At 43.9% G+C, this 11,776-nt stretch overlaps 3 protein-coding genes across 4 annotated transcripts; all 3 read right to left on the bottom strand.

Annotated features, from left to right (window-relative positions):
• Positions 1-626: 626 nt before the first annotated feature.
• LOC116918635 lies at positions 627-4,057 on the bottom strand. Its single transcript, XM_032924370.2, has 3 exons — positions 3,755-4,057; positions 1,239-3,665; positions 627-1,173 (listed from the first exon to the last, which is right to left on the bottom strand). The coding sequence occupies exons 1-3, from the start codon at positions 3,776-3,778 to the stop codon at positions 994-996; spliced, it is 2,631 nt and encodes an 876-aa protein (XP_032780261.2). The 5' UTR covers positions 3,779-4,057; the 3' UTR covers positions 627-993.
• Positions 4,058-4,206: 149 nt separating this feature from the next.
• LOC116919239 lies at positions 4,207-5,804 on the bottom strand. Of its 2 annotated transcripts, XM_045175911.1 has the most exons (3): positions 5,645-5,804; positions 5,275-5,577; positions 4,207-5,205 (listed from the first exon to the last, which is right to left on the bottom strand). In XM_045175911.1, exons 1-3 carry the CDS (start codon positions 5,666-5,668, stop codon positions 4,345-4,347), a joined length of 1,188 nt encoding a protein of 395 aa, XP_045031846.1. In that variant the 5' UTR covers positions 5,669-5,804; the 3' UTR covers positions 4,207-4,344. The 2 variants fall into 2 exon arrangements, with proteins under 2 accessions (XP_045031846.1, XP_045031843.1); XM_045175908.1 differs by having other exon boundaries at positions 4,207-5,577.
• Positions 5,805-6,720: 916 nt separating this feature from the next.
• LOC116918396 (mucin-22) lies at positions 6,721-10,897 on the bottom strand. Its single transcript, XM_032924104.2, has 2 exons — positions 10,746-10,897; positions 6,721-10,640 (listed from the first exon to the last, which is right to left on the bottom strand). Exons 1-2 carry the CDS (start codon positions 10,839-10,841, stop codon positions 7,002-7,004), a joined length of 3,735 nt encoding a protein of 1,244 aa, XP_032779995.2. The 5' UTR covers positions 10,842-10,897; the 3' UTR covers positions 6,721-7,001.
• Between the last annotated feature and the right edge of the window lie 879 nt (positions 10,898-11,776).

The following is an 11,776-nucleotide window of genomic DNA, read 5'->3' as shown; positions in this document are numbered from 1 at the left end:
GTGAATAATTACATCGCGATGACCTCGCGAAGGTGAAATGAAAAGTTTCCAAGAGAGCTGGAACGTTCGTCCTGAATCTACTAAATAACACATCGGCACGCCTAAATGAATTCGGCTTAACCACAAAGGCCGACAGGAGGTCATGAAAAATGGTCGAAGGAAAATAGAAATGTCTCTACCTTGGTACAAGGGACAGGGAAAGCAAATACACAGTGGATGTTTTAGAAACTCGGTGGTCCTGATTGAAAATCGAAAAACGTTGAATAATTTATGCATTTTCTCTTTTAGATGGACCACTTAGTTCTAGAGTCGTCTCGTCTCTTCTGACAGACGACAACTCGAATCAAATGTAACTCTGTGCAGAAGGAATTCGAATTTGCGCTCCATCTAACGTACAGTACGTACACACACTTTGACAACCAAACCACCATGTTTTTGGTTGCTGGTTTGGAAACTTTGTTTACCTTATTTTTTTTTGTTTATCGGTTAAAGTAACCATGACCCATTTTCTTTTATTTTTCACATAGTTTGAAATGTATTAGTACGGGTGCCGGAGGCAATCAACATCTTGCGTGGAATTCCATTGGCCACTACAGCGTAGAGATAGAAGGTTACGTAACAAAAGGTCTACGTATAAATAAAATGCTTTATTATCAACCTGCCGCACACGACAAATAGTAACAGACCGACATTGTCCATGGACAACTTTCACATTTCATATAAATACTTCAATAAATACTCTACTTGTTTGATCAATATAAACATTTGTTTTATAGCTTTATCACGTTACGGTTTTGCTTGATGGCGAGCCCCAACACGTAAGAGTTGTATATGGATGCCCAACCTGTGAGAGCATCCTTCCTTAACAGAATAGCCCGGAATGATTAACAAAGAATTTAAGTGCTAGTGAAGTTTACAGTTTAAGAAAACTGTTGTTGCATAGCCTGCGGCTAATTGGGGAACATATAAATAAAGATCGCTCCAACTATTCTGTCACAACACAAAAAAAAGGAATAACACAGAACCGACTGAAAGTGGAAGATTACATGAACTTGAAGCCAACGCGTGCGATGAGTCATAGTGGTAGTAAAAGTATGGGGATTCCTTCCTGGTATCACCTCGTTGGCCGTCGATTCTTCTTTCGTCATCATCCTCATTGACGATCACAACTTTCTGTTTGAAACAAGCATTTCAATAAATATAATTTCGCCCCCCTGTCGGACTGTATTGCCTCATACCTTCTTCTTGAAGTTGATTGGGTTCACCCTCATTAGTTTTGGCTCTAATGGAACGTCGTCTTCTTCATCGACGGGACGTAGCAAAAACACACCTCGCCTTTCGGAATTGCGGGAACTTGGTCTACGGATGCCAATTGCACGAACGCGGTCAACTTGCTTCTTTCTGGTTGTTACATCGTCATCCACCTCTATGGAAATCTCTTTGTCCGAATCGTTGGGCCTTCTGCGATCTATTGTTGTCGGTAATTTCACTGCAATCGTGTCAGCGTGTGTTCCTCCAATTGCCGGTATGTCTGCGCTCTCTTCCCGTACTGAACTCTGATCCGGAGTGGACGTAGTTATTTGCATACGAACCTCTTTATCAGATTCTTGATTCATTCGCATTTCATAGCCCAGTTCTGTTGAATCTTTTTCGGGCTCTTGAGAAGGTATTAGCCGTAATGGATTGGTTGTTGTTTGCAGAGGAACAGTAGCAACAGTTTCAGTTTTATTAACCAGCACTTCGGCTGTCGATTGAGCTTGGCCGTCATCAGCATTCAAATTTGGGGGCTGATGGACACTCGGCTGTTCTGTGGAGCTGAAACCGTGTTGCTCAAACCGAGGGTATATCGGATGGTAGGCCCTTGTTTCCGGACGTTTGGTCGTTTGAGTTTGAGTTCTGATGTTGACTACTTGCTTTGTTTGGGGATCCATTTGAACTTCAAAATCACCTATCGGGTCCCAGGGAAGCTCTCGGGATTCTTCAGGATGCAGTGAAATGCGAATGTGGCTGGTAGCCATAATGAAATGCACGCCGCTAGTCGTTTGAGATTTGATATTGACAACTTCCTTCGTTTGGGGGTTCATTTGGATTTCAATATCGCCTATCTTCTTCCAAGCGTTGGGATCTTCATCCTTTGAAGTCGCCATTGGTGGTTGTATTTCTGTAATAGGCAAGACATCCATGACAGCCTCTGTCGTAGCAATTTCATCAGAGACGTCAGGCTCATTAACAGCTGGAATGTGATCTAATAATGTTGGCGAGTTAACAGCCAAATTATTGGGTTGTAAATGACTAACTTCCATGACGGATGTCGTCAAATCACCAACCGGAGTTGTAATTTCGCTGGAGAAGTCACGATCAGCAACTGAATGTCTAAAAATAGGTTCATCAAATTTGGCTATTTCTTCTAGTTGGCCTTCGTTAAAAGAAAAAGCAATAACTGAACAATTACTGGCATTTACCGATGGAGCGTTATCGGTTTCCATCGTTGGTTTTGTTCCAGTTTCTTCGTTCTTGCCAAAAGAATCGCCTTGTTTGTTCTCTTCGTTTGTTTTCGATTTCCCCTGCTCGTTATCATATCCTCCATCTAACAACTTGTCGTTTTTCAAATGCCTTGAAACCGGTTCGGCTGTTGCTGTTGAATTTTGGGCAACTTGCGCAGTTAGCGTTCCCTTCACATGGAATTCTTGTCCGCCGGACTCCGGAGTGGGTGGCTTTCTCCTGTTTAATGGCAATGGTAACTTAACATCAACTGTTTTTGTAGGGATAATTTCTGCAGTCGGTTGTTGTTCGACGGCGAACTCATGTCCTACGATCGCCTGTCGAAAAATAGGAGCCTCAACTTGCTGCTCTTCTTTCAAATGACCATCTTGTTTAGAATGGATAAGGTCCGAGTTATGGGCATCATCCGATTGAGTTTCGTTTACCTTCACCTCATGATTTGCTGCAATTCTCAAGTTGATGACGTCAACATCTTTTGGCTGCTCTTGGAACACTGGCACTGTATCATTTGCGATCGCCGCTGGCTTTTGAATTTGCAGTGCCCTTGATTTATTGCGGCCATTATCAAATCCCTGTTCTACTAGTGCGAAATGGGTTTTCCAAGAATCCGTGGAAACAGGACTGCGCAATGTAGTTGTTCGAATTCGATTGATTCGTGGCCTGGAGCTCGTCGGGACCGTCTTCTTCAATGCCGGCCTTATTGATCCTTTAACATTTTGAGTTTTACGCGAGTCCCATCTCAAATCGTCCTCTTCTGCCGAGTTTTTCGATAGTGGGTAGCGGGCCGTTGTCGTTGATAAACGATTACCAAATCTATTCTTAGGGCGAGCTGTTGTTGTCCGTTTCACTTGACCTTCATTTGCTGATCGGTTTTTATTAGCCTCTTTAGTTCGAATTATGGCACCTCGATCCGCTAATTGCAACGAGAATTCCTCTTTGAAAGTAGCAGACATTTCTTTCCGATTGGGTCTCCGTCGATTAGCGAAAACCGTCCGCCTTCGGACAATTTCTTCTTCCGTCGGTTTAATACTCACAAGTAATTGCACAGTGAATTTCCCATCGATAACGAAAGTAGCCGCTTTTGAATTGTCCACAGTTTTAGGGCTTCCAAAATCCAGTCGTTCGTTAGCGTTTAACGAGTCGAGCGCCAACGTTCCGGCGAGCTAATGAAAGGAAACCGTATAGGAAATAGGCAGGACAAAGTCGTAAATGTTGGGCAATCATTTCACGGACGAATAATAACAAAACTTACCGTCATAAAAAAAATGAGTCGCATCGTTGCTTGTGACTTGTCTATGATAGTCGCACAAAGTCAACCCACAGTCTATATCACAGACGAAAGAGAGAGACGTGTTGTCAGCCGTGTAACTTAATATAGAATCGTGTTTTCGATAGGTGCACAACAAAAATTTATTTAGTGGACCTTGAGCTTGTCGAAGTTTAGAAAGGTTAGACCGGATCATTCCAAGCCTTATTTTCCTAGTATATATATACCACGTAGACACGGTAGATATACGTGTAAAATGACACACTAACCTCATTGGCTTCGTGATTAACTTGTACAGGCAATTCAAAGAATAAGAGAGACACATAATTCAGATTATTATTAAAGCGAACTGTTTTACACCACGATAACCAGTTCGATGAGAAATGTGAGGCTCTTTTGTTTGGTCGAATCAAATAAGAACTTGGAGCTAAGAGGAGTTATTGTTGTGTTGACCTGTATTTCAGCATACTATTAATAATACAATCGAACTATAGTGTAGAGAGAAAACCCAATGGGCAGAGAGGGAAAATGGTTCATTAAAATTGGAACGCAATGTACAACTGCTCTCGCCCCAGCTACGAAAGGCGAGCCAAAAGACAGGTGATAAAGAAGGGGAGGAAACAGGAAAACGTGACAGAAGTGCTCGCCATATTGAGGGACGGAGTTGAGTGAACGGCAAGAGCTTCAGCGTATTTCTCCATTAGACGCTTGCCGTTCGCTCCTGACGCCCTTTTCAAACGGTTGTCGATTTCCTGCATCTTTTGCTGGAAAATGGGATTTTCTAAGATGTCTTGCGTGCCCATCAATAAACCGCCGCCAGGCTCTTCGTAATGATTTATTACTTCTCCATGCCCGATAGTCGGTTCTAGAAAGCGTCGTATCTCAGGCAGCAAATCATAGTCCACTTCCAACGACATGTCTTGCTCGTAAGAATGATCGTAATCATATTCATCAGAATCGGTGATGACGTAAACACTTCTGCTGGATGGGGCAGGTGTTTGGCTTCTTCCTACGACGTGTTGCTTGGCAGCTTGATTTACAACGGGATGGGCTTCATGTTGGTCAGTCCTGACACGATCAGTCGGCGTGTTGGTTCGAACAAACTGCTTGATTTGGGCGAGCTGGACAGGCATCGGCATTTCGTCAGAGATGTCATCATCTTCGAAGCTATGGCTATCTTCGTCAGAATCATGAGAAAAAAAATACCGGCCGACTGTTCTTGGTGTTGGATTGCTAACTTGCACTGGGCTGGGACTCGCCGATTCAGTGAAAACACTGAAGAAAGATCGAATCATTTCAAAGAAGCCAACGTCTTTGGGAGGATGGCTCATTGTTGGCTCTTGATCTACGTCCGTCTTGGGTTGAATTTCTTCAGCAGGTGTGTCAGTCTCAACTGGAGAATCATCTCCCACATTGGGTTGTTGATTGGGTTGAATTTCTTCAGCAGGTGTGTCAGTCTCAACTGCAGAATCATCCCCCACATTGGGTTGTTGATTGGGTTGAATTTCTTCAGCAGGTGTGTCAACTGTTTCTACATTTTCAGCTGGACTCGGTTCATCATTGGTCGTCTCTAATAAAATCTCTTCTTCGGTTCCAGCCTCACTCCTCCCAGCATTTTCACCAAAGAAGACACCGATTTGATCTTCAGTTGTCTCCGATTGAGTCCCTTCTCCATCGACTTCTCCAACGTTAGGTTCTTGAGTTTGAGATTCTTCTTCAATCGTTGTCTCGGTCTGTACTTCATCTCCATTGGAATTGAAGGGATCAGCCTCACCGAAAGCAGATGCGAGCACAAATGCTCCGAAAAGCTATAGAATTGGAAAAAAGAAATATAATTGAAAATGAACGACGTGGAAAGCTTAAGATCAATCTTACCATCGTGTAGAAATGATGACGCATGGCGAACGAACTTGCTGGCGAAATAAAAGAGAGACAATAAAATCGCTCTGCTGGTTGCCACGTAGATTTATACCTTACGGTTATTGCAACGATTTAAACAGGAAAACCTTCGTCGACTGATATAGCAAGGCTATCGATTGTTAAACTCTCGCCTAGGTGATTTTACAAACATTTTTTTGTTTTTGAATTTCGAAAAACTGCAGTAGAACGGTCCATATTAGAAGCAGTTTCGTGTCGTAACCTTGCTCGTAGTGTGAATTTTCAAAAAAAACAAATACAAATTTAGCAAGCCATTTTTGTGATACTCGGAACGCGGAAACATCGAAATTCAATTGTGGGCTCAGCGTTACAAGTATACAGCTAAAGAAACAACAGTGAAACAACACCTTTTGATATCGTCCGCTTTGAAAGTGAATATGGACGGTTATGGAATTGATCAACGTGCATATTAAACAGGAAGTGAAAGGCAAGAAAAGCAGCTGACCTTGTGCATACCCGGTGACATATTACTCTAGACCTCATGCACATTACACATCAACACGGATCGAAGGACGTTAGCGTATTGGTTAAAGACGAAGTAAGAAACAGGTTGGTCCTAATTTTTAATGGAAACCGCCCAGTCTTCGGGGAATTGCAGAACCTGATTCGATGCAAATGAAAAATCATTAGTTTTCTATATAGCTAAGGAAATGGAAAAAGTGAATGTAGATTTTCACGCGCATGCGCGACCATAAACTTTTCCCCCATTTATGGCCATCGAGGCAATGATCAAAGTTGATGGCACATTGCACTCTTTAAACATCACCATAGTTGATATACACATTCCCATTTGATTGCCAGTCCAGCTGCCGGCCAATCAACTGGATGTGCTGCGTCCAGCCTGAGAGAGAAAAATACGCACCTTTCACATGCCCATAGGAGTTGTCGCTGTAACCTGTTGGCCACGACTTTCCAATTGTCAACTAATTGGAGGTTAGTGACTCTGCATTTATGCATTTTTTTTTTTCCAGCCTGAAGTCACACGAAAAGACACTGCTTTCAACGCATAAACATCTATCGTAGCTGAAACTGTATTTGAAATGTTTAGGAATGTGAAAATATGAAAAAGCAGGTTACAGAAATATCAAACAATACCACGAGTCCGGAGGGCTGAAAAAATAAAAACCTTGAAGGGTAGCCAATTTAATAATTATTTGGAAAATGAATAATATTGGTATTTGAGCAAGACCGTTATTTTTTTTTTTGTGTGTTTTTTTTTTTTACAGGAAACAAACAATGAGAGCAAACTGGACAGGAATGTACAGCGAGCAAACTGCTCGTTAGGTCGTTTAACTTATGAAAAGCCAAGCAAAAGACAAGTGGCCATCAACGGAAGGAGGACAGAGAAACTGAAGGATGTTGCAGAATTGGAAGATGGAGATAATTTGGCCAAAGCGGCCAAATATTTCTCTATGAGACGCTTAACTCTTGCGCTTTTCGAGTCCTTCAAACGACCGTCGATCGCTTGAAGCCTTTCCTGGAGCCTCTCCTGCACTTTCGGGTTGGTCAGCAGTTCTCTGATTTTCATGTTGACCTCTTTCTTCTTATTGGCTTCTTCGATTAGAGTCTGATTTGTGCTTCTGGCTGGTGCCGCCGTTTGGTTGTCGACATCCAATTTGAAGAGCTTCTCGATATCCGGGAACAAGACGTGACTTTCACTCTGCACCGCTGCTGTTTTGTCTTCGGCTTCTGTTGAGGACTCTCCGACGTCAGTCAACAGCCGTTTAATGTCAGGCAATTTACTGACGTCAACTTCCAAAGAGGATTCGTCTTTCTCGTCGGAATCCTGCGCCAGTTCGGCACTCGTTTTATTGACATCCTCCCTGTTATCGCTTAACGCGCCATTGTTGACCTCGACCTCCGCAGACGTGGTATTGCCCTCATCCGATTCCGTGACAAGATCAACATCTTGTTCAACAGACTCCGTTTGACTTTCCGTGTTCATCTTCACGCCGTGTTTGCTGCCCGACACTTCAGCGTCCGTCGAAACGTTGCTCAGCTCTTCCGATTCAACGATGCTTTGCTCCACCGGACTCGTTCGGTTCGTAATGTCACGTGATATTTCAGTCTCGGCAGAAGCGTCATCCCCTTCGTCAGACACAACACGAGCGTCTTGCTGTACTGGTGTTGTTTGATATTGGTTGATCTCTTCATTTGCAACGTCACCCGATCCTTCACCCTCCGTGGAGACGTCATTACCTTCGTCAGAGTCCATTAAGAGCTTCGCACCTCGAAGGAAGGCTGCTGTTTTGTTTCGGGTACTTTCCGAGTTGTTGGTGACCACGATAATGAATTCCGCTGAAACATCGTCACTTTTGTTGGCCGTGGAAACATCCTCGGGGGACACGATCGCAACCCGGTCATCGCCTGCGGCCTTGTGTTCGGGTTTCTCGGTGACCGAGTCCTTTGATTCCAAAGAAAAATCATCGACTTCTGCTGAATTGTCTTCGTCCACCTCACTTGCGGTTGGTAAGGCAGTCGTTCTAAATTCGATGTAGGTGTAAAGAATGCTGCTGATGTCTTCATCGTCGGAATCATCATCCAATTCGTCCGAATGCCGGGCCATAAAGTAGTTTTGAGTTATTGGCACCGATGTCGTAGTCTCTAACTTGTCGGGCTGGTTAACGATGACGTTGGTTTTAGCGTTGTAAATGATGGCACGGTCTTTCCTCTCTAGATTCGCTATTTCCGACGACACAGTGGCTTTATCTGCGACAAGTTTTGAGGCTGGCGTCAGAGGCGTAGTCTTCGTAGTCGATGGAATTTGAAAACTGCTCGTCATTTCGGTTGTACTAACCGAATCGTCCTCTTGTTCGTCGGAATTTTCCAAAGTCAAATTACGGACAGTTGTTGTCCGATAACGATTGGAATATTTTAAAGTCACTTGGCTACGATCTGTGGTTGTTTCAGTCCCGTTATTCATGTCGTCTTGCTCGTTGGAATCGCTAGATGTGGCTGCTGGTGTTTGACTTGATGGCGGAGTCGTTTGCGTTTCGGAATCGACTTGTTCGTCAGAATGGTCTGCAATTGGGATGCTGGTTGTTGTTGTTGTTGTTTGTAAACGACTCAATCGATTCCTCAAAAGGGAGTTACGCGCGTTCGTTTGAGTGCTGTTAACCGAACCGACTTGTTCTTCCGAATTTCTGGATGCTGGAGTTGTAATGCGGAAGCCTTTGAAACGGTTTGCTGCCGCCAAACTGCGAGCGGTGGTCGTTAGAGTTGCATTAACAACATCAATTTCTTCATCAGAGTGTTGGGAAGTTGTCGTTACCGATCGAAGAGTTGTTGTTCGTATAAGACCGAACCGATTCCCCACGAGAAACCTGCGTGTTGTTGTTGTTTCTGTCTTGTTAACGACATCGACATCCTCGTCGGAACTGATTGAAATTCGGGCAGGGACAGTTACCGTTCGAGGAAGACCAAACAGCTTTCTGGTTGGCAAACTGCGGACTGTCGTCGTCGATGTTTTGTTTACTAAATCTTCTTCTTCGATAGAATCTCGGGAGATCGGAGAACTTGTTGTCGTTCGTGTCCGACTGAACAGATTTCTAAACGCTGAAGGGCGTAATGTCGTCGTAGAGGTTACGTTGACCACATCGTCCTGCTCTTCTGAATCTTTCTTGGACGCTGGAGCAGACGTGGTCCGGAATCGGTTCAATCGGCTGCTGGATGTTGAAGTGCGTGACGTAGTTGTCTGAGTAACGTTAACCGATTCAGCTGTTTCGTCCGAAGTGTCGGAGATCGGGGCAGCGGCAGTGGTCGTGCGGATGCGATTGAATGGATTGCCTATTAATAATTTAAGAGGAACTGACGTCGAGGTAGTGACATTACTACCTTGCTCTTTAGACTCTTGCGTCACTGGCTTGGCCACTGTTGTTGTTTTGAAACGATTAAATCGATTGTTCGGTAATGGAGGACGGACGGTCGTCGTCTGGATTTCCTTGACCTCTTCATCTGAATCTTTGGAGACCGGAGTTGTGGTGCGGACACGACCGAATCGATTACCGAACGTTAAACTGGGGGCTGTTTTCACCTCACGAACCGATTGAATTTCTTCAGCAGAAGCATCGCGAGTTGAGACAGTTGTTGTCTGTACACGATTAAATCTGTTGCCGGTAGTTCGGACTGTCGTCGTTACAATTGGCTTCGTCAAACCGATTTCTTCATCGGAATTATTAGAGACCGGGATGGCGGACACGGTTGTCGTTCGGAAACGACCGAATTTTCCAGTTATCAGATTCCGTGTTGTTATTGTTGATTGGATGGGTTTTACGGTTGTTTGAATTGTTTTAACTGAATCGTCCTGCTCGCTGGATTCTTTGGAACTTCGGGCTGTTGTGATGCGGGAACTGCCAAATCGATTTGTCCGGGCTGTTGTTTTCCTATCGAAATCATCGCCCTCTTCATCCGAATGTCCAGAGATTGGATTAGCGGTTGTTGTTGTTGTTCTACTGCGATCTAATCGATTTTGCAACAACTTATTAGTGGCTATTGTTCTTTGGCCTTGGGCGCTAATTGCCATCCTCGTCTTGATTGCATCACTGGACGTTGTTGCGTTGACCACCTGCGCTGCTGGGTCAACTGTTACGCTCTGATTAACAGACGCAATCGTATGAGTTTCCAATTGAAGTGGATTGCCTTCCGAAGATAAGTCAAACGCCTCTTCTGAATTCTTCGAGTCTTGGTCTCCTTCGTTTGCATCTGAGACTTGAGGGCCCCCGCTGTCAATTGGAGGTAATTTAATTCGACCTGTTTGCGTATCCTTTGAAACGTTAACAGGTGAACGTAAGAAACTTTCAATTGTTGCCAAACTTTGCGCGTGGATCACTTTCTCGTTGTCGTCCGTTTGATCGTCGAACGTGGACCTTTCTAGACTTTCGCGCGTGGAATCGACCTCTCCGGATACATTGGCCAACACCAACGCTCCGAGTAGCTAATACATAAAAAAAAAACAAGAAAAAAGAATTAAAATGATGTTACACTTACCATTGGAAATAGTCAAAACAAAACAAAGGCCCAATAAAAATGTAGACGTTACCACTATGTTAAATAGAGAGCGCATGATGATTGTGAACGAACTAGCTGCATCGAGAATCGCAGAGGAAATAAAATCACTCGTGGAGCGGACCCACATTGTGCGTTGTCGTCAGTGCAAAAGCAAAAAAGGAAAAGTGAAAACCTTGGAGCTGCCTGAGCATTGCAGCCCGCGAGGTTTTTTTTGCCTTCCTTCGCTTTCAGTAACTATCTCTATACTCTAAACACGAAACAGCGCACTCGTACATGCTAAGGCAAAACCAGTTCCAGATGCCCGGTATTCGGAATGAATTCGTTTATGTTTGCGCATTTTTTCAGCCATTTGGAATTGCCGTGCATGTTTTCAAAATGACACGCAACTCTCTTGGCTATCTGCAGAGGTTTCTCAGTTCATTTACTTAGATGCAAAAAAGATTTCTAATTTAACTCACCTGCGTGCGTTTGTTTTTTTACTACGTTCGTGAACAGCACAAGGTTTCAACAAAAAGGTTGATCGTAAAACTCATTCTGATTTTGTTCCGATGGAACGTCAAGGATATGAGATGACGCTGTTTGGGCCTCTCCCAACAAAATCTGGAGTAGAGGTCACGCATATGATGGGCGTTGGATCACGACAGGCTTGCTAGACCCACTGCATCGAGAACTGACATTGAATTAAACGCGTTCCACACAGGGAACTAGAACGGCGAATGACGAAGACCTCGCCTCCGACGCCGCCAGATTGAGCAAAAAAGTAGGCCTTTCCTGGAAGGGAATGGAAAATTCCTTGAAGTCCTTGCTTCCCCTTTTTTTTTTTGAATTTCTAAGTCGATGTTGCACAAGCCTTTGCCCCAAATTGAGCGGATGTTAAAATTCAATGAAAAGTTAATGACCGAATAATGTAGTGCAGTTTCTTAATTTTGAGCCACAGTTTTTAATATGCGTGTATTCTTGTGCAATAGATGGAATTGACATATCAATGGAATAACCGGAATCGAACGCGAAAAAAGAAAGTACCAATGGAAATGCGGTGAGCTGTTTTACCCACGTCAGCCA

This window comes from Daphnia magna, linkage group LG1, assembly GCF_020631705.1.
Source record: "Daphnia magna isolate NIES linkage group LG1, ASM2063170v1.1, whole genome shotgun sequence".
NCBI classification, from domain to species: Eukaryota; Metazoa; Arthropoda; class Branchiopoda; order Diplostraca; family Daphniidae; genus Daphnia; species Daphnia magna.
Note: the sequence above shows the minus strand (reverse complement) of the source record. Positions and strands in the feature narration are given on the sequence as shown.

Bases quoted from the DNA above. Each gene is read 5' to 3' on its own strand.
- LOC116918635 (XM_032924370.2), bottom strand. From the start codon at position 3,778: ATGCGACTCATTTTTTTTATGACG. The intron at 3,666-3,754 runs GTAAGTTTTGTT...TCCTTTCATTAG, and splicing joins GACTCATTTTTTTTATGACG to CTCGCCGGAACGTTGGCGCT. The intron at 1,174-1,238 runs GTATGAGGCAAT...TGTTTCAAACAG, and splicing joins CAATCAACTTCAAGAAGAAG to AAAGTTGTGATCGTCAATGA.
- LOC116919239 (XM_045175908.1), bottom strand. From the start codon at position 5,668: ATGCGTCATCATTTCTACACGATG. The intron at 5,578-5,644 runs GTAAGATTGATC...CCAATTCTATAG, and splicing joins GTCATCATTTCTACACGATG to CTTTTCGGAGCATTTGTGCT.
- LOC116918396 (XM_032924104.2), bottom strand. From the start codon at position 10,841: ATGTGGGTCCGCTCCACGAGTGATTTTATTTCCTCTGCGATTCTCGAT. The intron at 10,641-10,745 runs GTAACGTCTACA...TTTATGTATTAG, and splicing joins GCTCTCTATTTAACATAGTG to CTACTCGGAGCGTTGGTGTT.